Raw genomic sequence first — 23,415 nt, forward strand, 5'->3', positions numbered from 1 at the left:
GCTACACGTGTCATATGACTACGCATTTATACTTCAGTTATTGAAATAGAAATAATTACATTAAATAGTTTATTATAGTTTTGTTATGAAAATTTTAGAATACGCTCTTTTATAGAAATATAAAAATAAATATGTAGAAATATTATTTCCATCGCTATCTCCGAGCATACCGTGAAATATCGGCTACATACATATCGATGTATCGATACAATACTCCAAAGAGCCGCCGCCAAATTCTTAATGGCAGATGTTCGCACACGCAACGCAATTTACAAAAAAAATATTCATTTATGTTAAATTATTATATTAATAGAGTGATCAAAAATGAAGTCTAGTTATCTATAACAATATTCACATCCTTATCATCATTGTGCAAATTGTAAAACTTCTAAAGGTGTGCGAATAAACTGCATATAATGCGCGCGCATTTTCTTGCCTGATGCCGCTGCATCGCTTTGAGAAAAAGTGCCACATTTCATAAGGTAAATGCAAGTCCCACAATTGTAGGTCAGATTAAGCAAAAGCAAATGAGCTTAATCTACAGAAATAATTTTAGCACGCCCGCATAATATAATAGTTGCTATATGTTGCGCCCATTCCAACTTCTTGTAAGCGCGGCGTCTGTACCAAAAATATCCAAAAATAACTGCGCTATAAATCAAAAGTTTAAATGATCAAATGTGACTGAGTGTATGTAATTTTAGTTGAACTGCTGAAGGATGGCTGCACTTAACTCCAATACGGTGCACAAGATCAACAACAGCTACGAATCGGAACCGTCCACGGGCAGCGGGGTAAGCGAAGTTTCGAAATTACGAAATTACTATTTAAAGTGAAAGCAAAATCTACTTAAAATTCGTTTTTCCAATTTACAGTCTTCGCTCAGTGAAAACAATGAGGGCCACATATCTGACGAGGAGAACATGAATCTACCATACATGCTGAATCCGAAGACACTGAGCACAGATAATGCCCACAAATCGAGTGTCCACAGTAGCCAGGAGTCGCAGTTCCGAGGATTCGGTGACAGTCCCTATGGCCAAGTGAACAAACAGCTGTACGGCTCGCAGCTGAAGCACCTGCAACTGCCGGAGCCAGAAAAACAACCGGAGAAGCTGATTGCAGCGAAGCGCCAGTCGCCCGGCATGATCGTCTTTCCCAGATTCTACGACAGCATCTTGGAGGAGGACAGCTGCAATGCAGTCGATATGCCAGCCACGGCAGCTGCAGCATCCATAGCACAGACAACGACAGACAGTCTGTCCTTCGATGGCAAAATCAAGAGTCTGACTGAGGCGTCTGGCAGCTCGTGCAATCCAACTGAGCCGGTGCCACAGCAGCAGGCGCCGCAGCAGCTGTCGGAATCGTTTATTCTCAAGAAAATGAACAACGAACGTTCGCCCGATCTCTTTGCTGACAGCGACGAAGATGAGGGCGATGAGCCAATCGACAAAGGATTGGGCACAACTCTGGAAGACTTGCCTGAGGCTCTGGAAGAGAGCCAATGCGCGAATGAGGTGCCAACGTCGAGCCACAATGCCTGCGAACGTTACTCTCTGAACGCGCCCACGGAGTCCAGCTTTGTGGACGAGCAGACGCAAGACACTCAGCTAGCGGGCAGCGATCCACGCACCCACTTCATTGAGAATTGCAGGCGGGAGCGTGAGCTCTATCGACGCATACGTCGCTGTCTGCAGGGTGTTCGCCCGCCACCCACCGTGACCACGCCCGACATAGATGTGATCAGCACGGTGGTGAATATGAAGGAGAATGTGCTGAACTTCCTGTCAGCAGCCACGCCGTCCAGCATTGAGGATAGTGGCATCTGTGCCACGCCCTCACTGCTCAAGCCCACCCACAGCCTGGCCGAGGCACAGAGCATGAGCTGGCGCGAAGTGCTGGGCGTACGTCAGCATGGACTAAGGTGAGCTCTGCCTGAACTAATTGCCAATAGCATTCCCAACTTATCGGAGATCCTTTAACAATTCCTCAGCTACAATTTGAACAAGGCGGCCGAACAAAACGAATACCTCAGTCTGTCCGTTGTGGAGCGTTACGTGGGTGCAGAGACGGCGACGTCCTATGTGCGATCGCCCTCCAGTGCCAAGAAGCGCAACATGCGCATGAAGTGAGTGCCGCAGCAGTAAATATCACTTATAATATTATTTTAAACCAATTTCTATGTATTATTTACGTAGAATGCTTACGCAATCGCCGGGCAATCGGCTCAGTCATTTGGCCAAACGTCGCGCAATCTTTTCATCGGCCAATCTGGCCACAAACTCCATCAAACTGAACAGTTCCATAGGTCCACAAATACTACTAGATAAAAAGTGAGTAGCTGCACTTATAAACCTTCTCTGCTATTAGTAACTTCATTTATTTTACAGAAAAGAGCGCAATAGACGCAAAGCAACTCCAAAACGCAAAACACCCGGAAGCAAAAAGAAAGGTAAGGTCCAAGGAACTGCATTAGGCTCAAGCAGAAAAAGGCTTTTGCGATTCCATATATCCATAATCTATATTCAAGATAATGATATGAGGGTCTGACTGACTGAAGAAATGATTTGCTGGGGCAAGAATATCGTATAAAGAATTTATTATACCCATTGTTTTATTTGAGTTTTATGGATTTTATTTTAATTAATTTAATTAAAAATATTTTTTTCTTTAACCTTTTTTAAGTTTTCTTTATTTTCAATTGAATTAATTTATTATATTTTAGCTTAATATATTTTAAAACATTTCTTTTTAATATATTTATTTTTTACATAGTTCAATTTAATTAATTTTTTATTTTTTTGTATTTACAATGCTGCGTAAAAAAAGTATTCAAAATTACATAAATATAAAAATATTCACTTAATTTTGTACATCGTATATATCCAGCACGCAAGACGCCTACCTCCTCAGCTCGAAAGCGCCTCTACCGCACCGATCTCATCAAGCCGGGCCCGTCGCGCGAGACCTCGAAGCGCGCACTGTTCCAGAGCCCGGCCAAGTCACTGCAACAGCAACTGATACCGCCCAAGCCGCTCTTCAAGCCGGAGATAGCCAATCGTGTGGAGAGATCGAAGCGTGCGCTCTTCTCGCCGGACAACGGCAGTGGCAGCCAGCAGCCAGGCGCTGGCTGTGCTGAGAGCGTGAGCCAGCAGCTGGACACGCTGCTCAAGCGCAAACGCAATGCTCAGGACGACGACGAGGATGCCGCCGAGCTGGCCAGCCAGAGCCGGAAGCTGCTCCGCACCAGCGGCTCGGGCAGTCACGGACTAACGCCTCGCGCCCTCAAAATAAAGAGTCAGAGCTTTTGCATTGGAGCTGGTTCCTCCACGGCAGCAGCGACAGCAGCAGCGCAGTACAAGACGGCGGCTGGCTTGCAGCCAGCTGGTGGCTTTGGCAGCGCCAGTCGACTTAGTCTTGGATTCAGCGGCAGCGGCAGCAGCAGCAATTTGAGCAGCAGCACAACCAAAGCTGGCAGCAAATTGATGCGCGCCCATTCGGAGATGAGCGCAGCGCCGCAGAGCGCCATGACGGACAATCAGCGCAAGGTGAGGCGTGAAGCTGGAGCTAAACATAGTTGAATATAACTGTACATTGATATTTTTGTTATAGAAACTGCTGTGGGCCGTGTCGCAGGCGCTGCAGGAAAGGAAAATATCGGCCAAGCACGAGAATTTCCGGCAATACGCAGCGGACCTGGCGCGCATTGTCAAGCGCATCTTCCAGGAGTTCCACCAAGGACACACGACCAGCAACAGCGAGACACTGCTGCGGTGCGTATTTGGCATTCTTGGAAAATGAGTAAATTAATAATTGGAGTTGCTTTACTTATAGGCTGGCCAAGAAGTACGCCTTCAGCGTGATTTCCGGCAAGCAGCCGGATGACATCTACTTGCATGCGCGCAGTCACGAGAGCGAAGCGAAGCGACAGTCCTCCACGCGCCTCTCCGGCTACATTGGCCCCGAGGAGTTTGCCCAGCGGAAGCTTCTCTTGTCGCAAAGCTCCACCCAGTCACAGTCGCTGTCGCAGATGTCGCTGACGCGCAGCCAGGCTGGCGGCTCCATACAGAATCTGTTTGGCAGCGAGAACTCAGTGGACTCGTTCGGCTTCAGTCAACTGAGCCAGAGCAACGGTGCATCCAACTCGACCACGCAGTCCAGTTTCATGGAACGCATCTCGGAGGATCTGTTCTGTAAGCAGCAACAGCAGCAGTCGCAGCCGCAGCTACCCATTCAGCCGAATCCCTCGCTGCACAACAGCTCGTCCAAGAGCAATCTGGGTGGGCTGGCGCTGCGCGAGAACGTGCACTGCGAGCAGCGGCGCTCGGGCCAGAAGAACTTCACCGGCAAGGATCAGCGCAATATTAGCCCGTACTTTGGCGGCGGGGGCGGTGGCAACAGCAACGGCTCAGCGCGCAAATTGCAGGCGAACGCAGCCTCGAGCGGCGGCTCTGGCGTCAAGGCGAAACGCCAAATATCCTTCGATAGCTAAATTTGTTTCCTTTGTTTTATTGAATTTTTTTTTGCAAAACTATTTATTTCGAACAGAGTGTGTTGTTCCATATTTCACGGGTTGTGTTCTAGCCTAATTTAATTATACAATTGCGGTAGGCAGAGACCGACGACGACTACATACGTATTTACATCTAAATATACACAGATAAATGAAATGCAATATGGAGAGAGTCAAGAAAACGAAGATATTGAAAATTGTAACTAGAGTTATGTATGAATATGTATAGGATTAGACCTTTATTCGGCTGGTACTTGAACGCCTCGCTACGAATAGAATGCGCTAATATACTATGATGAATTGTAAACAATGTAAGCTGAATATAGAATGTGTAAAATAAAAGCTAAACTCAATAGTAACCGCTGCGATTGATGTAGCGTCGCACCAGCATGAAGGAGACGATGTGGAAGGCGAGGGCGACGAGCAGGAGGCTGGCGCAGTCCATCCAGTAGGTGTAGTCGGCGGTGCGGAAGGACGCCTGCTGCAGCACCTCCAGGCCGGTCTTGATGCACGGATGCTCCTCATTAACTGGGCAATCTGAGAGAGAGAGAGAGAGTTTTGACGGGGTTTTAGCTGGACCTGGCGAATGATGATTGACTCTACCCACCTATGTTGTCAATGTCGATCCAGAAGTTGTACATCAGCGCCTCGTTGGAGTAGAAGAAGAGCGAGAAGTACTTGAGCAGCGGCACGGAGTCCACGTTCATGTAGGTGCCGCCAAAGATGAGAAAGATTAGGTCAAAGGGCGCCGCGCACTCCGAAGCCATTTTGTCCGTCTCAAACAGGCTGGAAAGGAAGATGCCGTAGCCGACGGCCGCAATGGCCGAGAGACTCATGAGGAAGCCCATTGTCACGTAGAGCAGAAAGCCGCGCGTGTAGTAGATGGATGCATAGATCACGGACAGGAAGACGTAGCCCTTGAAGAAGGCCACCGGCACAAAGGAGAGCACCAGGGCCACATAGTAGGCGGACAGGCTGTAGGTGCCCTCGCCCACCTCGCGCCTGATGATGGGCAGTGCGGCGGGAAAGATGTACGTGACGCCGTAGCTGAAGGTGAAGATCATCTCGTTGCTCAGCATGAAGATGGAGCCGCCCACATCCTGCACCGTGCGCTGCGTCAGGCCGCCCACGCCGGAGTACATCAGCGAGAGCGTCACCGCCGTAATCATGAAGAACCCGAACCCAATCAGCCCGCTCTTGATGTTCCGCAGATCCTCGGTCATGAAGCGTATGATCAGCAGGTACACCTGATATATCCAGCGTATCTTCTTGAAGTTCTGCAAGTGCTTCAGATAGTCCCCGCTGTAGCTGCGCGCCAGCAACCAGCTGCCGCTGTACAGTCCGTCCGTCTCATGCTCGTACTTGGCGCGCAGCAGCTCGCCCGCATTCCCGGTGCCCTGGCTGTCGGCGAGGGTCTTCAGGTAGAAGTCGGCGGGATTGCAGTTCAGCGGCTGCGTGAAGCCCATGCTGGACGGGCGAAAGGGAGAAGGTGGAAAGTGAGTGAATGTTATCAGGTATGCACCAGGAGATACCCTATATAGGCAGTAATGTGTGTACTAGAAGATGCCCTGTACAAGGAAGAAAGTCTAGTATGACTAGAAGAAAGTCTATCTAGGAAGTAGAGTATGTACCATACTATATATGGAAAATGATACTAGAAGATAGAAGATACCCTACACAAAAAATACTGTATGCACTAGACGATGCCCTCTATAAGAAATAGTGTATTTGGTTGAATATACTCTATACTTGGAGAGACCCTACATTACCATGGAATAAGAGGCACTCTACATTATCATGGAATCAGGTATGTACTAAGAGATACCCTACTTTGTAAAGGAATAAAATATATCACTACAATCATTAATATAACATTATAAAACCTGTTCCATTAATTAATCTTCAGCTTCTCAGATTTGTTATCTCAACTAAAAGCATACCCTGTATTTATTGTATGTCTGGCGTCTCGAAATACATGCGCATTACTTTCTTATCTATGTATGTTTCCCTCTGTAGAGAGGTCTATTAAATAATGTAATTTCCGTGTTTCTTATTAACATTTCACGCAAGATAAAAAACGTGATAAAAATACTCATGCTCCCCTATTTAAATAAGATAGAGATCGTGCCATAAAGAGCCTACAATGTATGCGCAAATAGAGCCCAGCATCACAGCTGAGATCGTGAGAGTCCCGATGGGGAGCTGGGCCACACGTGTTTCACACTCACTCTGTGAAGAACTTGGCCGCCTTCTCGGTGCGTCCCTGGTAGATGATGCGCCCCCCGTCCATGAGGATGATGTGCGTGAAGAGCTCGAAGATGTCGGACGTGGGCTGGTGGATGGAGCAGATGGCGGCCTTCTTGTGCGTGCCGTTGGGGCTGTTGTTGAGCACGCCGAGCGTGGGCAGCTCCTTCATGGCCTGGAGCAGGCTCTCGTGCGACTTGTCCACGATTTCCATTTCGATCGAGTTGCTGCTGGTGCTCTCCTCGCTGGGCGTGGAGAACGAGTCCTCGCCGTAGACCTGGGTGAGCGAGTGCTTCGCTATGCGCCGCCTGGTGCACAGATGGCGCAGCGTCTTGATCACTGAGTAGGCACTGAAGCTGTCCAGGCCGGTGGTTGGCTCGTCGCAGAACAGAAAGATGGGATCTGTGATGAGCTCCTCGGCCAGGCTCAAGCGCTTGCGCTCGCCCCCCGACAGCTGCTGGATGCGCGTGTGTGCCGAATCCCTCAGGCCCACGGCCAGCAGCAGATCCGAGACACGCTGACGCTTCTCCGCCTTGGTGGTGCGGCGATGCATCTTGAAATGGGACTGGAGGAGTGGATGGTGGAGGAAGATTAGGCTGACTTTGGGACTGGGCTTAGCTGGCTCTGCTAGGACCTACCATGAAGTAGAGATGCTCGTAGGCCGTAAAAGTTTTGACATTGATTTCAAACTGTGGCAGAAAACTGGAGATGCGTGTCATCTGATGCCGCTCCATGGCCATGCCGTTCAAAACCACATCTCCGGTTAGGTTACCTCGCAGCCGTTGCGAAATCGCTGCCAGCAATGTGGTTTTGCCCGCCCCCGAGCCGCCCAGAATGGCGATGAGGTCGCCCGTTTTCAGGTGACCGCTGACTGCACGAGGGGAGGCCAATGGCCACAGTTATTTGGATTCGGCTACGGATTGGGCAAGACGACTTGCCCAGCTCCCACATGGATAGCTTACCATCATGGAGTATGCGCAGCTCCTGCCGCTTGCGGCACTCGTTCCAGAAACTGTAGTTGCTCTGCTCCTGGGCGGGCACATAGTAGTTGAGCTGCTTCCACTCCAGGCACAGGCCGTCGTGCTCCTCTGCTGGCATTGCTACCACACTCAATTGAGTTCACTCGGCGAGTTCAATGCTCGCTCACAACTTGTATTTGGGCTTTTCACTGTGGTGCAGTGCAGCAGCCACACACTAATCCACGCTTATCACTCGCCCCCACCTTTTATCTTATCAGCGCGTCTATTGGTATTTGCATATTTCAGACAGCTCCACTCTCACTCACTCACTTTCTTTCTTTCTGGGAGGAAACCTTAAATCTGTGCCGTGGGCAAAGAGCGAAGAGCGAAGACCGCGACAACCGTTCGAGCCAAAGAGCCGACATCAACTGTGCCGCAGCGCCGACAGCGACGTCGGTTTTTACACCCCCAGCAAACCAGGCAAAAAAAAAAAAAAAAAACATAAACAGCAACAGAAAAAAAAAAAACGTGGGTAACATTAAACTTCTGACCTCATTTTAGACAAAACCAAACTAATTGTCGCTTATCAATTCGCATGGCATCCGAATAGACAAAGCCAGCTGCTGTTTGGCATGAAAATATGTCGGCAGAGTTAACTATTTAAAAGGCCAACCTACTAGCCGACAAAGAGACAAACAGACAGATAAACAGACAGACTATAATGTCAGGGGCTGTCTTAGCTAGTCTGGGCAACCCTTTAGTTGATTCTCGGTCACTTGCCCCCACTCGACGTCTCTCTGCTATTTCATTCAAGCGTCGATTATTTCTTTATTGTGCTCTTGACCCGCGCGCATTGTCGATGAACCGCAACGGAGGCATGAAATTGTGATGCTTGATACAAACGTGATCTTACAGTCAAAAGCTTAACCTAATCTCGGTTCAGTAGTAGATGCTGAGCACCTTGTGGAATGGAATGTGCTCCAGCTCGGCGGCGTGGGCGCGTCGGTAGTCCCACAGATATTGATCGATGAGAATGGAGTTGACGTTGCGTGTGTCCACATCGGGATGATGTTCTTTCAGTTGCGCCAGCACAGCATCCTTGACCTGCTCTATGATGTGGATTGAGGCGCCACGTATCTCCACTTCCATGGCGTGGCCGTTCTCCAGGATGGTGTCCTTCTGCAGCACCTCGAGCAGCTCGGGCGAGTACTGCAGACTGCCGAAGTGCACCAGAACCTGCGGTACGCGATAGTCCGCAAACATGGTTACCATCTCGATATCGTCAAACTGGCCGAGTCCCTGGCCACGATAGCAGGACCACAGATCACCGACGAGGATCTGGGCGCGCTTCCAAAGGGCCACCCGTTTGCCAGCAAAGATCGCCTCGTCGCGGAAACAGGGAAACTCGTCCACAATCAGCTTCAGCAGAGCAACGGCCGAATGGTTGGCCGCCTTGACCACGTTCTCAAAGCGACCCTGCCAATTGGTCAGCAGGCGTTTGCCCACCTGATGCAGGCAGAGCAAACGCTTGTCAAGCAGTGGAATCTTTGTGGTCTCATCGTCAGGCCGGAATATAGAGGACAATGTTTGCCGATCTATCTCGGAGTAGAACTCTGGGTTCGTTATGTCCAAGCCCTCCGACATGGCCCGATTAATGGCCGCACACAATGCAAAGTAGCCGGTATAGCCATTTACCTTGTACTTGGTATAGTTTTCTACGTATTAAATGTAAACATATTATATTGAAATTTAAATGTTTTTATACACTACTCACGTGGCGTCCAGAAGCAAAAGTTCAGCGTGTCCACTAGGAAAATCCAATTTGCAGCGTGTTCGTCTGTGGCCTTGGGATGCAGCTCATGCTGTGAGAAATTGGCGACATCAATGCGTTTCGCTGAAATGTTTGTTTTATTTAAGAGCACATGGCTGAGATCTTTGCTGTTAACTTACTAATCACACCGTCAACAATCTCCTTGGCAAGCCGCTCAATGCCGGCAGGCAGCACTTTTATATATTTAGCATGTTTCACAATGTGTTCGCCAGATTTACGAGGACATAGTCTGGAAGTCATCTTGAATCGCGTTCGCCTAGCCTAAGCACAATAGTTTATATAGTATCGATACATCTAGTTCCTAATCGAGATAAAACCTTTTGTTGGCTTCTAAAGCCGCGATACTATCGTCAATTTGAAAAAAAAAACAATGGACTAAAACTGTTTCTATGTTTAGTGGTTTACAGCAGCAGTTGGTTATCGAATAAGTGATTATCTGGTGTATTTATTGCGAAGTCTGAGATGCCTAATGCTGCTAGAAATTTTTGAATTTCCCGCGCTGTTTCAGTTCGAAGTTTATTGTCGAGTAAATGCCTGCTTAACACTACACTGTAAATCCCTCACAATGCGACTGTTAACCTCAGTCAGCATACTGTAAATGTACATTCAATACTAATATACCGATAAGCTTCTACTTCGATAGTTGTACAGTGTCACCCTATGACTGGAAATAGAATAAAATACACATTGGCGCCAAAATCTCAGCTTTTCAAAATCTACATTATTTAAGTGCTAAATTTTATGTGTAGGAAAGTAGGCAGTCAACTAATTCTGTCCGTCCATCATCATCAGTAGCAGCAGCAGGTTAATTGTCAGCAACCCCAAACTTAGTAAGCTTCATATCCTTGCTTTATGACACGCGTAATTCGAGTCAAAATATGCAATTAAACAAAAACTTCTTGACTGTAAAAATATTTGCATAACTTGAGCAAACAAATGTCAGGGCGTCACGTTCCACGAAGACAATGCTAAGTTGTTGTTGAACTTGTCATTATAAGCACACACACACACAGACACACACACGCACAACTACTGAGGGAGGGTTGTGCTTTGGTCCTTTGCGCTAAAGTGTAGATTAATAGCTGGGGCGTTGCTTGGGATGGGGTCGCTGGGGTGGATGGGGGCAGTGGGTGTTGCTCTCTGGCGGAAATCAGCGCTCGTAAAATGTACGTAAAATTCATTAAGCGCAACAAAAGACACCCGCGAAAAACAGGTTGCAGCCAAGACAGGATAGAGAGTGGGAGTGAGAGGGGGAATAGAGAGAGCGAGAGCGAGACAGACCATCATTTAGACAAAGCCTTGCATAGTTGATAAGGCGCGTCGTCGTCTCTCTAGTGCGGGTGGCATAGACAACGTCAAATGGCAACGTCTTCTCCTGCTCCCCCGACTCCCGATGCCTGACTCCGACTCCGACACCGACTTTGAGTTCGCATCGCTGTCAAGCGAAGCCGCCCGTCAAGCGCCAACAAATTTTTGCCATTTGAAAGGATATGAGAAGCTCTTGTGGTGCGTTATTGTTGCACCACACACTCCAGTTGATCATCATCTTGCATCATTATGATATTTTAGCTCATCCGGGCGCGACTTCAGCTCAGTTGCTTAAGTGGCCGGGCTCTTTCTCCTGACAGATTAGCGCTTTGGCATTTTTGGTTTCAGCCAAATTGTTTAAAGCCATCCATCCAACCTGGTGCAGACTCCGGCTCTGGGCGTGCACAAAATGCCCGCACAGTGCCCGATTGTTGGCCACGTTGATAGAGAGACCCCGCATTACAGCATGTTTGTGGTCACCAGAGGGGATTCTGTGTCTGTGACTGTGTGCGCAGGTGTGGGGGCGGGCATGTGGCATGTAATGAGTTTTACGCGGTCATACACACGCACGCACACACACTTACGCACACATATTTTCCATGACAATTTTTGGTCGGCTCCCAATTTATGGAGCCGATAAGCTGGCCAGGGGCTTTGTGTGCTAATGCCGGTAATTAACGTCTTTTGTCAACTGATTTCAACGTTCGCTCTCGTTTAGTTGCACATCGATGTACTGAAATATGTCTATACATGCAGACATATGTACTTATGTATGTATATAATTGCATTAAACTCTTATTGAGCAAATTCAAGGTATGTACATATATATTGAGCAATTGATCGAACGCTGACATTCCGATAGAAATTAATATGCATTTCCAATACGTCGATTAATTAATAATGCTAATGATGTACACACTTATCGTCAACTAGAGACGGCCGTCAATTGACACTTGAGTAATGAAATGAATTGCTCAACAGGGTATTTATTTAAATGAAAATTAATATTGACTTCTTTTTATACCCTTTTTTTCAGATGACTAATGATGATAAATTGACTAATAAATTCACTACAAAATTACCTGCAGCATTAACATATCTACACTGCGATAGTTAAATGTACCTTTTTGGGATATTTTTAATGCACGCGCATGACACGACTGCACAGATTAGCATATCTATTTACACGCGTGAGTTTGATTTAATCTTAGTCTTAGTCTTAGTCTTAAAGTAAAATAGTTGAAAGAAAATGTGCGGCAATGTGCAGTGCTAATTAAATACATATATTTATTTATGTTAAATTAATTATTAATTATAAATTAAATAATGTTTGCTAAGTTATCTTTACGAATGCACACTCATGCATGCTAGTGTGTGTGTGTGCTCTCCACTCATCAACTCGATTTTGTCATAACTAATTTATGCACACTCATACATTCTCGTTGGTATGCGTGTGTGTGTGCTCTTCTCTGCATACATAGAAAAGAACTCAATCTCTTAAAATATGCTGAAACTGTAATTGGAAAATAAATAAGAATGGAAACCGACCGCAAATGCAGTGCTCAATGCCAAACAAATTTCCATATACTATCCGTAGTACACAAAATGTACACAAAACATTAAAAAAGAAGTGAGCTCGGGGCAAAGCGCTTTCATGTCAACCATAAAAATAGCAGACGCATAAAAAATTAATAAGCAGTCGATGCCAGCCACTGCCCAGTGGCAAGTGGTTCGGTGGTTTGGTTGGTGGATGGGCCGAGGACGGCGACGCATTGCCATTGTCTTTGCTTTTCTATTCTTTGCGTTTCTTTCGCTGTCCTTTCTGCTGCATGAACCCTTCAGCTGGCACCTGCCACACCCACGGCGTACCGCCTCCGCCTTAACGGAGCGAGACACATCATTAATGCATAATTCAAGCGTTTGGCAGTTTTCAATATTCAATTTGAATGCCGCCCAAAGCGAAACAGTGTCCTTCTGCACATTCTAGTCATTTTATTTCTCTTTTGTTATATTCAGAAAGATACCCTGTAAAAATGTGTGAGTGAGGTTATACTGAGCATTGTTATGTGGGAAGTATCGAAAAGTATAATGTAGGGTAATATTGAAAAATAAATAAATATAAATTGCCCAATAACTGGAAATTCAGAATATAATTAAATTAATTAATTTTAGGTAAATATTAAAAAATATGGAGCATTATAAATGAATTGCCAAATACCTGAAAATTCAGATTAATATTTATATTTAATAAGGTAAAGTATTTCAATTTAATTTAATTTTAATATTAACATATTTTTTAATAAATGAAAAATCTATTTAATAATTCGGGGAATTTCTATAAAAACGTTTCAAAATATTTTCGATTTTTGAATTCAGCTTTCTAGCTCCTTTGCAACACTCCACTTCAGTTGTTTTCCTAGGGTATCTGGCCGTCCTTCACTCATGTTATATGCAACTTTCTCCCGCTCGCTTGCTTATTTATTTACTTTCTATGGGGCGCTGATCATTTTGCCACTGCTGCACGCTTCTCTCTACCACCCTTCGACCCCGCTCCCCACCCGTTGCTGCGTGTACCTGCTGCATTATTCAGGCGATTCGATTTACAGCAACACAAAATGCATGATAAACCATTTCACGACCGAGACGATGGCCATTGTCTCGGACCTGTCGTCATCGTCATCGCCAGCGTCGTCATCGTCGTCCTCGTTTTAGCCGCGGGGGCGTTTCCACAACATACAAAGCAGTCATCATCAGAAATGGGTTACGGGCGCGGAGAGTAGTAGAGTAGGGTCGGAGGAGAGGTTCTAGTTTTGCCACGCCTCCTGCTGCTTTGTGTCGTTGTGTCGTTGTGTGTGCTGCATGCGTTTAGTTGTTTATTAAATATAAATGATTGTCACTTGCGGCATGTTCTCAACGAAAATGTTGACGTCGCCGATGATTGGTAGAATTTCATTGAGCAAGTGCCTCGAGGGCCTCCGGCAATGCCTCTTATTGCGTTTTCTTGTACGTACACGTGTACAAAGGCGTGTTGTTGTAGTAGTAGTAGTAGTAGTAGTTGTCGTTGTTGTTGTTGTTGTGCAATTGCTTGCAATTTGGCCCCCATTCTCAGCTGGGCTGCTGACGCCAGTTTGACAAGTCATGGACATTGGAATTGATATTGATACGACCATTGGCCATTTGCTCAACGTCGTCGGCCATGTTCATGTGCATGTGGGCAATGCACACACAGTCACACACACACACACACACATAGTCGTAAATGCGAACATCATATGCGGGCATTGAAGTCGTCAAAGGGATTTTTGAAATCATTCGCCGGATATTGACCACAAAATGCCATTAAAAAATAATTACGAATTTTAATTGGCATTTAGTTGAGGACAAAAAAAAAAAACAAAAAATAAAAATTATAAAAAAAATTTAAGTGTTATTGAGCATAAAAAGTGCTTTTATTATTGATTACTTTAACGCTTTTATTTATTGAATACGATCTATGTACATACGTATACTATGTAAACATGCAGTCTGATGACCAAAAGTACAGTGAAGCTTCCATTCTGATTCCTTGTAGAATTAAATACCAAACTTTCTTTATATTAACTATAATTATACTGACTTTACTTCTTAATAGTTTTTCTTTTATGTTTACTATAATTATACGAAAATTTCTCAATTTCAATTGCCTAGATTGCCTTTTTAGTCAATTCGAACTGTGGACACTGGCAATTGTAATGAGTAACTGTGGAATTGTCAACGCCTGATAAGCTGCCGAGTGCTTTGATTGGTTTGCGTGTCGCATCGACACTTCAAAATCAATTAAAATGTCGCGAGGTCAAATAAAACGGAAGAAGAAGAAATAAAAACGAAAAAGGGTTTTGTTTGAATTGAGTAATTAGCTTTTAATTGATGGCATTTAGGGAATTTCTAATAAAATTACATTTACTATTTCTTATTTGATAAGTTGTTGTATTGTTGTAATCGATCAAAGTTCAGCTTTAGCTTTAAATATAGTCATTTACATAAATGTAGGTTAATTGAGGATGGATATGTATATTTACAGATATGTAGTTGGAATTTTAGTTTACTTATTTTCAGTTAAATCTAATTAGGTATTTTACATATTTAGAGTTCCTTTCTTTTGCTCAAATGCTTGTAGTAGGTTGACTGACCTATTAAAGTATATGCATACATACTTCATTAGTATTAACAGCTGAGTCAATCAATAATCTATTCATTACCTATAATATCAAGGAATTTTGAGCTTATCATGATGATATGGATAACTTTTCTACTTTCAACTAAATTGATTAAAAACTATATTATTCAATAGCTATTTGTGTGTATTCCACAGTTATAAAAACTACAGCTGTCATATATGCTAGAGAGTAGTAGAGAGTATATCTCAAGTTGTTTAGTTTTCGGATAAACTCTCAATTCACTACGAAGTAATACTAAGTCTTTAAACTTTGCCCTCAATCTATCCCCAACTGAAAACTCCTAGATCGCACAGCATATATCAATATGTGTTGTATATCAATATATATCAATATCAATAGCTTTAAGAAAATAAATAAATTAGTCCTTCTGCCTGCACATGGTACATATCGATACTTTTATAGACATAATGATGTATTAAATATTTGGTTAGGGTATTCTCTAGTCAGGCACTTCCCACTGGAGTTTATACTTACTAGTTTATTCTAATATCAGGCAATACTGAAACTTCATAAGTGGAAATTTCAGCTAATCATCAATAGAGACATTAAAAAGCAAATAGCTCCAATCGGTTAATGCTCGACTAAAACATACCCTGTAAATATTAGGTAATTAATTCAGTCTAAATACATTCATTAATATTAAGAATTATTTCAGATAATCACTTATAGAGAGATTAAAAACCAGACAGATCAAACCAGTCACTGCTTGACTAAAACATACCCTGTAATTAATTCAGTCTAAATTTATTCATTAATATCAAGAAATAGTGAATGTCCTTAAATTGGAACTTCAGTTACTCAACAGAGAGTCCTAAAAAGAGGCAGCTCCATCCAGCATACCCTGTAAATAGTAGGCAAATAATTCAGTCTATATGCATTGAGTTCATAGATCAGCTCAACTTCACAAATGGCAAATACAAATGCATATCCGCTTAATGGCAGCACCTCTGTGGCAGCAGCTATTGCCGTGCCTCAAATGGTGTGGCAACATGGCAACTGTGTGCCATCCGATCCTGTGTTTGCGTGCACAATGTACACTAATTGTGGTATGTATTAAATAAACTACAATTGCAAATGGCGCATTGCATTCCCTGTATGCATATGTGTGTGTGTGTGTGTGAGTGTGTGTGTGGGGTATGGGGTATGGGACACTGCCACGTAGTTTGTTATTATTTGCAGTTGCATTACACAGCAATTGTTATTGCTAGTTGTTGGTTGTTGTTGTCGCTGTTGTTGTCGCTGTTGTTGTTGCTGTTGAGCCCGTCGTTTGCATTGCTGCCATTTCCGCAGCGGTCGCATTTTTCTATGTAATTGTGTTAGGGGGAGGGGCAATTGTGTGGGCGCCAGTGGCAGGTGCACGGGCATGCGGCACATATAATGTGCGACAATTAAATCAAGTTTGTGGCAATATAATTCGACTGCCCGACTGAGATAGCTGTTGCAGTTAATGCAGCGCCTCAAATCATGTTGCACTCACACACACGACAAACCTGCGCACGGCCATATGCTATAATCATATTTAAGAGTTTCCCAGAATATTCGTGCAACTGCAACCTGAATTGCAATTGCTGCTGCTGCTGTTGCTGCTGTTGCCACTGTTGTTGCTGCTGCTGCTGTCGCTGCTGCTGCTGCTGTCGCTGTTGTTGGCCAGTTGGCCAGTTGGCTGGCGGCTTATGTGCGGGCTCTCGTCGTCGTTGGCGGCTGTTTGGTTGGAAAACCACAAATTAAGCAGAGAAATCCTTGCCGTGCATGCAACCGATGGCGCCGCATCGTGTCGACACACACACACACACACACTGAAAAAAAAGCTGCTGAGAAGAAAAGTATGAATGGGGGTCTCGAATGCGCCACACAAACATGCAACAACCGACCGCAATGTTATGGCTGCAGCGTGTGGCGGCGAGGCGTGGCTGGTCTGGCAGCGCCAGATAAATGCCGGTTGCCCCTCTGCCCCACTCCAGCCGCTCTGCCACGCATGTTGCATGCCAACAAACGGCGAGGCGAGGAGTCGCAGCTGAGGCGCAGCCAAAGCACAGCAGAGCCACTCGCGTAAGCGCTCGTGCGTTTATTTGCCGTTTCCGCATCCGTTTGTCGTCGTCAACGCCGGCGTCGACGTCGGCGTCGCTGTCAGCGTCACTGTTGCTGCGGTCAGTTTCAATGCTTCCATGGAGCGTTAATAAGTCGCCATTGCTGCTGCTGCTGCTGCTGCTGTTGTTGCTGTTGTTGCAATTGCTGCCGCTGTAAATGACACACAAAAATGCGCAGCATTTTGCACATGGAAATGAACTCAACGCGCCACGCCCCTTTGCATGACCATAAAATAGCTTTTAAATTGCTAAAAACAAAGCTAAAAAAGCAGCCAAAATAATCCAAAAAAATAAAATGTACATTGAGTGCAACCAGCATTTGTTGCAGCTGCAATTTGCTGTTGCACCAAAAGCAATTTTTTGTTTTGAGCGTCTAATGAGTTTAAATACAGACATCAAACAGAATTCGGGGGAAAATGCACATGTATTGGCTGAAGTTGGCATGTGGAAAACAATTTAGATTAAATGAGATTTTTTTAAGTGAAATTTGAAATTTGATAGCCAACAATAAAGACATAAGAAATGATATGATATGAAATGTGGCTTGAGCTATATATTTGTGTGAGCAGCATATGTATATGTTCATATTATATTTGTTATATATTTCTTATAAATAATTTATTTAGTTGTTTTGTAACTTTTTATTTTTATTGCCATTTTTTACTAAACATCATTTTTGTAATAAATATAAATAGCAAAAACAAACAATTTGTTGTCGCAATTTATTTAATGAAACATTTAATATGAAACATAAAAAAGCCTTCAGTTTTATATTAAACAACACAATATTTGTTGATGAAAAAACAATTGAACATTTTCAGCTTTTAATAATTGATTTTCATTAATTCTGCTTAAATTGTGAGTGATTTTTATTGAACAAATTTATAAACATGTTTATAATTTTAATTAAATAATTTAAAAAAAATATATATAAAGTAAAATACAACAATAAATGTTTATAGCTCATTTTTATAATTTTTACTTAATTTGCAATAAATTAAAATTAACACAAATATGAAAACAGAACAAGGGTAATTTATAAACTCATTTTTTATATAAATATTTTTCATATTTATATTATAATATGTATTATTTACCTAATATTGTAATATTTGATTCGTTTGCTTCTCTATATTTATTTAATATTATTCATATTCATATTATATTGTAATATGGGTAAATATATTTTTCATATATTAATATTTGATTCCCTTGATTCTCTACACTCTATTCGCGAAATCCACTGAAAATAATCATACTCTTGCGCAGTCTCACTTTCTCTCTCTCTCTCTTTCTCTCTCTCTCTCTCTCTCTCTCTCTCTCTCTCTCTCTCTCTCTCCCTCTCTCTCTGAGCAGGAGTCTTCGTTTTTTTTCGTTTTGGTAATCGGCTGGGTGTCTTGATCTGAACGAAGAGTTAAGAGCGTCTATTAATGAACATCGTATCATCGATCGATACGATTGACGATCGCACATTGAGAGTCAGTGAGTGAGCAAAGAAGGTAAACTCAACTCTCAAATGCATACCAATACACACAAAAAATATATTTTACTTCATAGAACTCAACCAAACGATGGGAGCATAATGGTTTCTGTCGGGTGTCGAACGAACTCGTTAAAGAACCGAGGCAATCGATTGCTCTCTGAATTTCTTCTTAGAGCGTCAATAATATAAACTTATTTGCAGACATCGAGAGACGGTCGACATTTACTTGCGATCTGTATCAAGCAAATCATGAAACAAAATACAAACTTAAAAAACATTTTGAAGATATTATAATTATAATTATATATTATATATTATAATCAAATACTATAAACGAGAAAGTGCATTTCCTTTCAAGCCAATTTTGAAAATTTCTATACGATGACTTCTCAAAGAATTCAGACTACATTGTTCAGTCTCAAAGGTGTGATAGAAAATTGCAATTAATTCGAGTTGACTAAGAGCATGGCAGCATATGCCTGCTTAGATTGCATCCTAAGTACAAGCTTGGCAGTTGTTAACTGTTGGCATGCGATTATTGCCAAGAGTTGAGTTTTATAAGTAAGTTTTACAACTAGAGATTGACATAAAAGTTGCTTGCTTGCTCGCAATCACAACAGGGCACCAACACACACACACACACACACGCACACATACTCAAGCAAGAGACCTAGACCTGAGTCGCCCTCGTGCTGCGACACTGAAGCCGGCAATGGCAATGGGAGTGCGAGTGGGAGTGGCAGTGGGAGGCAGCCCCTTGTCGTCGTGTCAAAGTTTGAGAAGCATCCATGACACTTGGACCTTCATTTAGTTAAGCTGACGTTATTGTTGATGCCCCCAATGCTGGCGCTGCAGCTCACAACAATGGCAACATAGTCAAACGACAGCATTATCATCAACAACATGTTGCTGCAACAGCAGCAGCAGCACCAACAATGCTCGCAGATAGCATCAGCAAAGCAACAACAAGCCAAGGATGTTGGCTGCTTCCTGTTCCTTGTTAGGCAACAGTGTAAGCACTGCAACTAGCTCAGCTCAACTCAACTCAGCTCAGCTCAGCTCCACTCCACTCGACTGTTGAAAGTTTTTACGATGGCCAACCTGAAAACTAATAACAATAATGCGCAACGTTCATTGAAAAGTGTCGTGTGGCAGGGCTCAAGAATTTTCGCAGCTCGGTGGCTCAGCTTTGCTGGCAAACATTTAGCCAGCGCATAAATATTATTTAGCACAAACATTGGCCAACTTGTTGTGCTGGTAGTTTCGTGTTTAATGAACTGCAAATTCTATCTAACTCTATCTATCCCTCTCCCTCTCTCTCTATCTCTGTCTACTGTGCTCTTTGGCTGCTGCAAGCTCGCTTGACCATTTGGCCAACAAGTTGTATCCTTGGAGCTGAGCTGTTATCTGCTGCCAACAAATCAGAAAATTCTTATCTGTGGCCAACGGGCGACCAAGTGTGAAAGTTAGCAGTTGGCTTCAGCACTTTCGCCTTCACTTCGATCAGTTAACGCTTTAAAGCCGCAAACTTTTGGCCGGCCAAATTAAAGGCGAAATGAGCTGCCATAAATTATGCAACATTTTCGCCAAGAAAAATGGCTAAACAAATGATTGACATGTGCGGCATTTGCAACAACATTTGAACTGTTGCCAGTTGCCACTTGGATGTTGGCAAAGTTAATGCCAGCAACGCCCACCCGCAGCGGAAACGCAGCAGCAGCAGCGGAAGTTGCGTTCGTCTGCGTGTGTGTGTGTGTGCGTGTGTGTGTGGGTGGCTAGCAAAACTTTGGCAAAGTGAAAAACTTGCTGTCAGCATTAGATAAGCGCTTCAAGTTAATAGACTTGTAAAACACACGCTCCACCACACACGCTGACCCCCGAAACTCCGACTGGGCTCAGCTCAGACTCGACTCGACTCGACTCGGCTCTGGTTGCAGCCTCAAACTGGATTTTTATTTATTTGTTTGTCGTTTGGCATGTGGCGCGTGTCCCAGCCCCGCTGCGGATCACATAAAAAATAGTGAAATAAATAAAAATGTTATACACGCCCCTGCAGCCGGGCAAGGGCTAGGGCGAGGTCGAGGTCGTTGGGGGCAAGGGCAACCCTTAGCCAGCCGCTTATCGGGCCAGCACTAACAATTTAAGTTGTCAACTTGATATGAGCAAGAACAACAACAACAAGAACATCAGATACATTTGCCGATTGCCTCTGTCTATATCTGGTTGGGCGAAACTTTTCTGTTTAACTAGTCTCTCGGTTAATTTCGACGTCTGTGCCCCGACCTCTAATCTCTCTCACTCTCCCCCGTCCTCTCTCCACTTTGTTTGATGAAGCTCGGCGTCGTCTTGGTCAAAGTTTAGCTCATCAACAAATGACCGCACAATGCGTGTGTGCTGCATGTGCCTGTACGTGTGTGTGTGTGTGTGTGTGTGTGTGTGTGTGTGTGTGTGTGTGTGTGTGTGCCAATTTGGTTTCGGCCTGATTGACAGGCCACTTCCCTTGGCAATAGAGTATGGAGTAGGGAGTAGGGAGTATGGAGTATGTGTGCGCTGGCTGCTTATCGTCCAACTTTCAAAGTCAATTTCAATTAATCAATTGTCAAGTATTTTGACAGCCGAATTTATAGCTCACTAAACCACCAGCCGAGGCCCAGTGCAATTTGTGTGTGTAACTTTGTGCGATTAGTTCCAACTTGTTACAGACGCCGACTCTTTCAGTTTATGAACTAATTTACTTGCCCATAAACATGACACTGGTCCGACATCGCATATGACGTCGCTCAGTTGACAGCTCGATGCATCTTCGCTTGATTCATTTATATTTTTAATAACTAGATAAATGAAACACATAAGAAAGCTCTAGTCGAGACTGCTCGACTAGGAGATACCCTGAACCCTCCAAGCTAATATTCGAATCATTGTGCACTTCTTTAATGCACACATACATACACATACACACACATTCGAGGAGTAGTGAGCTTGAGAGGTCAGTGTAATCGACGTGTGCATACATACGGACGGACGAACAGGGCTAAATCGGTTCAGCTTGTCGTCCTGTGGGGTCTGCCACACCTCTTTCTGCCTGTTACATACTTTTAAGAAAACCGTTATACCCTGATTTCCCATTTTCAATGGGTTCTGGGTATACAAATAAAATCTGCAAATAATGCTCTTACTATCCTTACAGAAAAAAGAATCAGATGAAGTCGTACCAAAAGATATACATATATATTAAAGATATAGAATGCTTAAAATTAAATTTTTTCAATGAGTTTTTTATATTAATATTGCACATTTTATTTTATAAACATTTTTAAATATATATTTTTTTGCTTTCAACAAAAATTTAGCATTACATTTGACTAATTTATCAAAGACATCTTTATTTTATTTAAAATTCTATATTTTGGAATGTAAAATATAAATCATGTAAAATATAAATAATGCTATAAAGCTTTCTGCCAAGTTAAAATAAATTTGTGCTAAACAAAATTGGTAGTTTTTATATTAAAAGAAGCAAAAATTGTTTGACATGTTTTAATAAATTTTTTATATATATTTGTAAATGTAAATATAAATGTTTATATTATAAAAAAATTAATATATATTTTAAAAAAATCATATTTATCTTAAAACAAAAATAGTAATAATATTAAAAATGAAAAAAATTCATCTTTATATTATAAACTCAAGTTTTATAATTTGTAGATGCTACTGCATTATACTAATCTGATTGAGGCTAAAATATGTTAGTGATATTATAGAGATCTATAGAGATAGATATATTTATATTTGCACAAGTTTAATTTTTTTTTTTTTTTTTTTTTTTTTTTTTGCAAAAGCCTTTTAAATATTTGAGCTATTCTTGGGATTTTCGTTGTGTAGCTTAAAATGTCAGTAACTATAGTGTAGCTCACAAGTGGATATCAAAGTCTGCTTGAAACATACATATATATATACATATATATATATATAGATGCATACATGACAGGTGAGTCCTGCCAAGTGCTGAGACAAACAGCAAACTGAGTGAATGCCAAGTGCAAGCTTAACACTTCAAATGTAATGTATTTGTTAACAACAAAAAAAAGCCGTAGCACACACACACACACACAGGCATAGTAGTTCGCAGCAGACTACGTACGTGTGTGTGTGTGTGTGTGTGTGTGTGTCGATTGTTGCTGCCATACTGCTGACTGTTGACAATGCCCTGTCATCAGTCTCTCAGTCAGTCAGGCAGTCTCTCACTGCGTCAATCTCTCCGTCTCTCAGTCAGCTGGAAGTCTCAGTGTCAGGCAGTCGGTCTGCGTGTTTATGTGCCGTTATTTACAATAGCGCATTTTTTGCACACATATTTTTTTCAAAGTCAACAACATGATTTTTCGCAGTCTGCGCTGCGACGTGTGCATAAAAGCCAAGCAGCCCAGCGAACCAACCCAACCACCCAACCACTCACCCACACAACAACAACAACGCACAACTGCGAAACAACATTTACATTTTAAGTAGTTTTTAAATCGCTGCAGACAAACGTCAGCGTGTTGACAATTTATCATGCGCCCTGGCATGGCGTTACGTGATTCAGTCCGAGATTCCGACCCTAAGGCAGCTGCAGTTTTTTGATTGATAGCTCTTGCTTAAAGCCAATAGAGACGCATGCGAGTCGCTGAGTCGAGCAGATCAGCTCGAGATGCGCTCGCTTCATTTAATTTTATTTTTACTTTTAATTTTAATTTCTTACATTTTTTATTTTTAATTAATTTATGGCAACTT

At 43.1% G+C, this 23,415-nt stretch overlaps 3 protein-coding genes across 3 annotated transcripts; 1 reads left to right on the top strand and 2 right to left on the bottom strand.

The window, feature by feature from the left end:
- Positions 1 to 208: 208 nt before the first annotated feature.
- Positions 209 to 4,872, top strand: LOC6579655. The gene is made up of 9 exons (XM_002005501.4): positions 209 to 482; positions 705 to 794; positions 876 to 1,924; positions 1,994 to 2,128; positions 2,199 to 2,333; positions 2,391 to 2,452; positions 2,890 to 3,548; positions 3,613 to 3,773; positions 3,835 to 4,872. The coding sequence occupies exons 2-9, from the start codon at positions 720 to 722 to the stop codon at positions 4,490 to 4,492; spliced, it is 2,934 nt and encodes a 977-aa protein (XP_002005537.1). The 5' UTR covers positions 209 to 482; positions 705 to 719; the 3' UTR covers positions 4,493 to 4,872.
- On the bottom strand, positions 4,494 to 8,191 carry LOC6579656 (protein brown). Its single transcript, XM_002005502.4, has 5 exons — positions 7,720 to 8,191; positions 7,396 to 7,628; positions 6,742 to 7,322; positions 5,121 to 5,980; positions 4,494 to 5,050 (listed from the first exon to the last, which is right to left on the bottom strand). Exons 1-5 carry the CDS (start codon positions 7,853 to 7,855, stop codon positions 4,863 to 4,865), a joined length of 1,998 nt encoding a protein of 665 aa, XP_002005538.1. The 5' UTR covers positions 7,856 to 8,191; the 3' UTR covers positions 4,494 to 4,862.
- Positions 8,192 to 8,519: 328 nt separating this feature from the next.
- On the bottom strand, positions 8,520 to 10,052 carry LOC6579657 (queuosine salvage protein). Its single transcript, XM_002005503.3, has 3 exons — positions 9,667 to 10,052; positions 9,491 to 9,610; positions 8,520 to 9,431 (listed from the first exon to the last, which is right to left on the bottom strand). The coding sequence occupies exons 1-3, from the start codon at positions 9,785 to 9,787 to the stop codon at positions 8,656 to 8,658; spliced, it is 1,017 nt and encodes a 338-aa protein (XP_002005539.1). The 5' UTR covers positions 9,788 to 10,052; the 3' UTR covers positions 8,520 to 8,655.
- Between the last annotated feature and the right edge of the window lie 13,363 nt (positions 10,053 to 23,415).

Source organism: Drosophila mojavensis, unplaced genomic scaffold, assembly GCF_018153725.1.
Source record: "Drosophila mojavensis isolate 15081-1352.22 unplaced genomic scaffold, ASM1815372v1 contig_80, whole genome shotgun sequence".
Lineage (NCBI taxonomy): Eukaryota > Metazoa > Arthropoda > Insecta > Diptera > Drosophilidae > Drosophila > Drosophila mojavensis.

Bases quoted from the DNA above. Each gene is read 5' to 3' on its own strand.
- LOC6579657 (XM_002005503.3), bottom strand. From the start codon at position 9,787: ATGACTTCCAGACTATGTCCTCGTAAATCTGGCGAACACATTGTGAAA. The intron at 9,611-9,666 runs GTAAGTTAACAG...CAAACATTTCAG, and splicing joins GATTGTTGACGGTGTGATTA to CGAAACGCATTGATGTCGCC. The intron at 9,432-9,490 runs GTGAGTAGTGTA...TTTAATACGTAG, and splicing joins CTTTTGCTTCTGGACGCCAC to AAAACTATACCAAGTACAAG.
- LOC6579656 (XM_002005502.4), bottom strand. From the start codon at position 7,855: ATGCCAGCAGAGGAGCACGACGGCCTGTGCCTGGAGTGGAAGCAGCTC. The intron at 7,323-7,395 runs GTAGGTCCTAGC...CCACTCCTCCAG, and splicing joins ACGAGCATCTCTACTTCATG to TCCCATTTCAAGATGCATCG. The intron at 5,051-5,120 runs GTGGGTAGAGTC...TCTCTCTCTCAG, and splicing joins GATCGACATTGACAACATAG to ATTGCCCAGTTAATGAGGAG.
- LOC6579655 (XM_002005501.4), top strand. From the start codon at position 720: ATGGCTGCACTTAACTCCAATACGGTGCACAAGATCAACAACAGCTAC. The intron at 2,334-2,390 runs GTGAGTAGCTGC...TTTATTTTACAG, and splicing joins CAAATACTACTAGATAAAAA to AAAAGAGCGCAATAGACGCA. The intron at 2,453-2,889 runs GTAAGGTCCAAG...GTATATATCCAG, and splicing joins ACCCGGAAGCAAAAAGAAAG to CACGCAAGACGCCTACCTCC.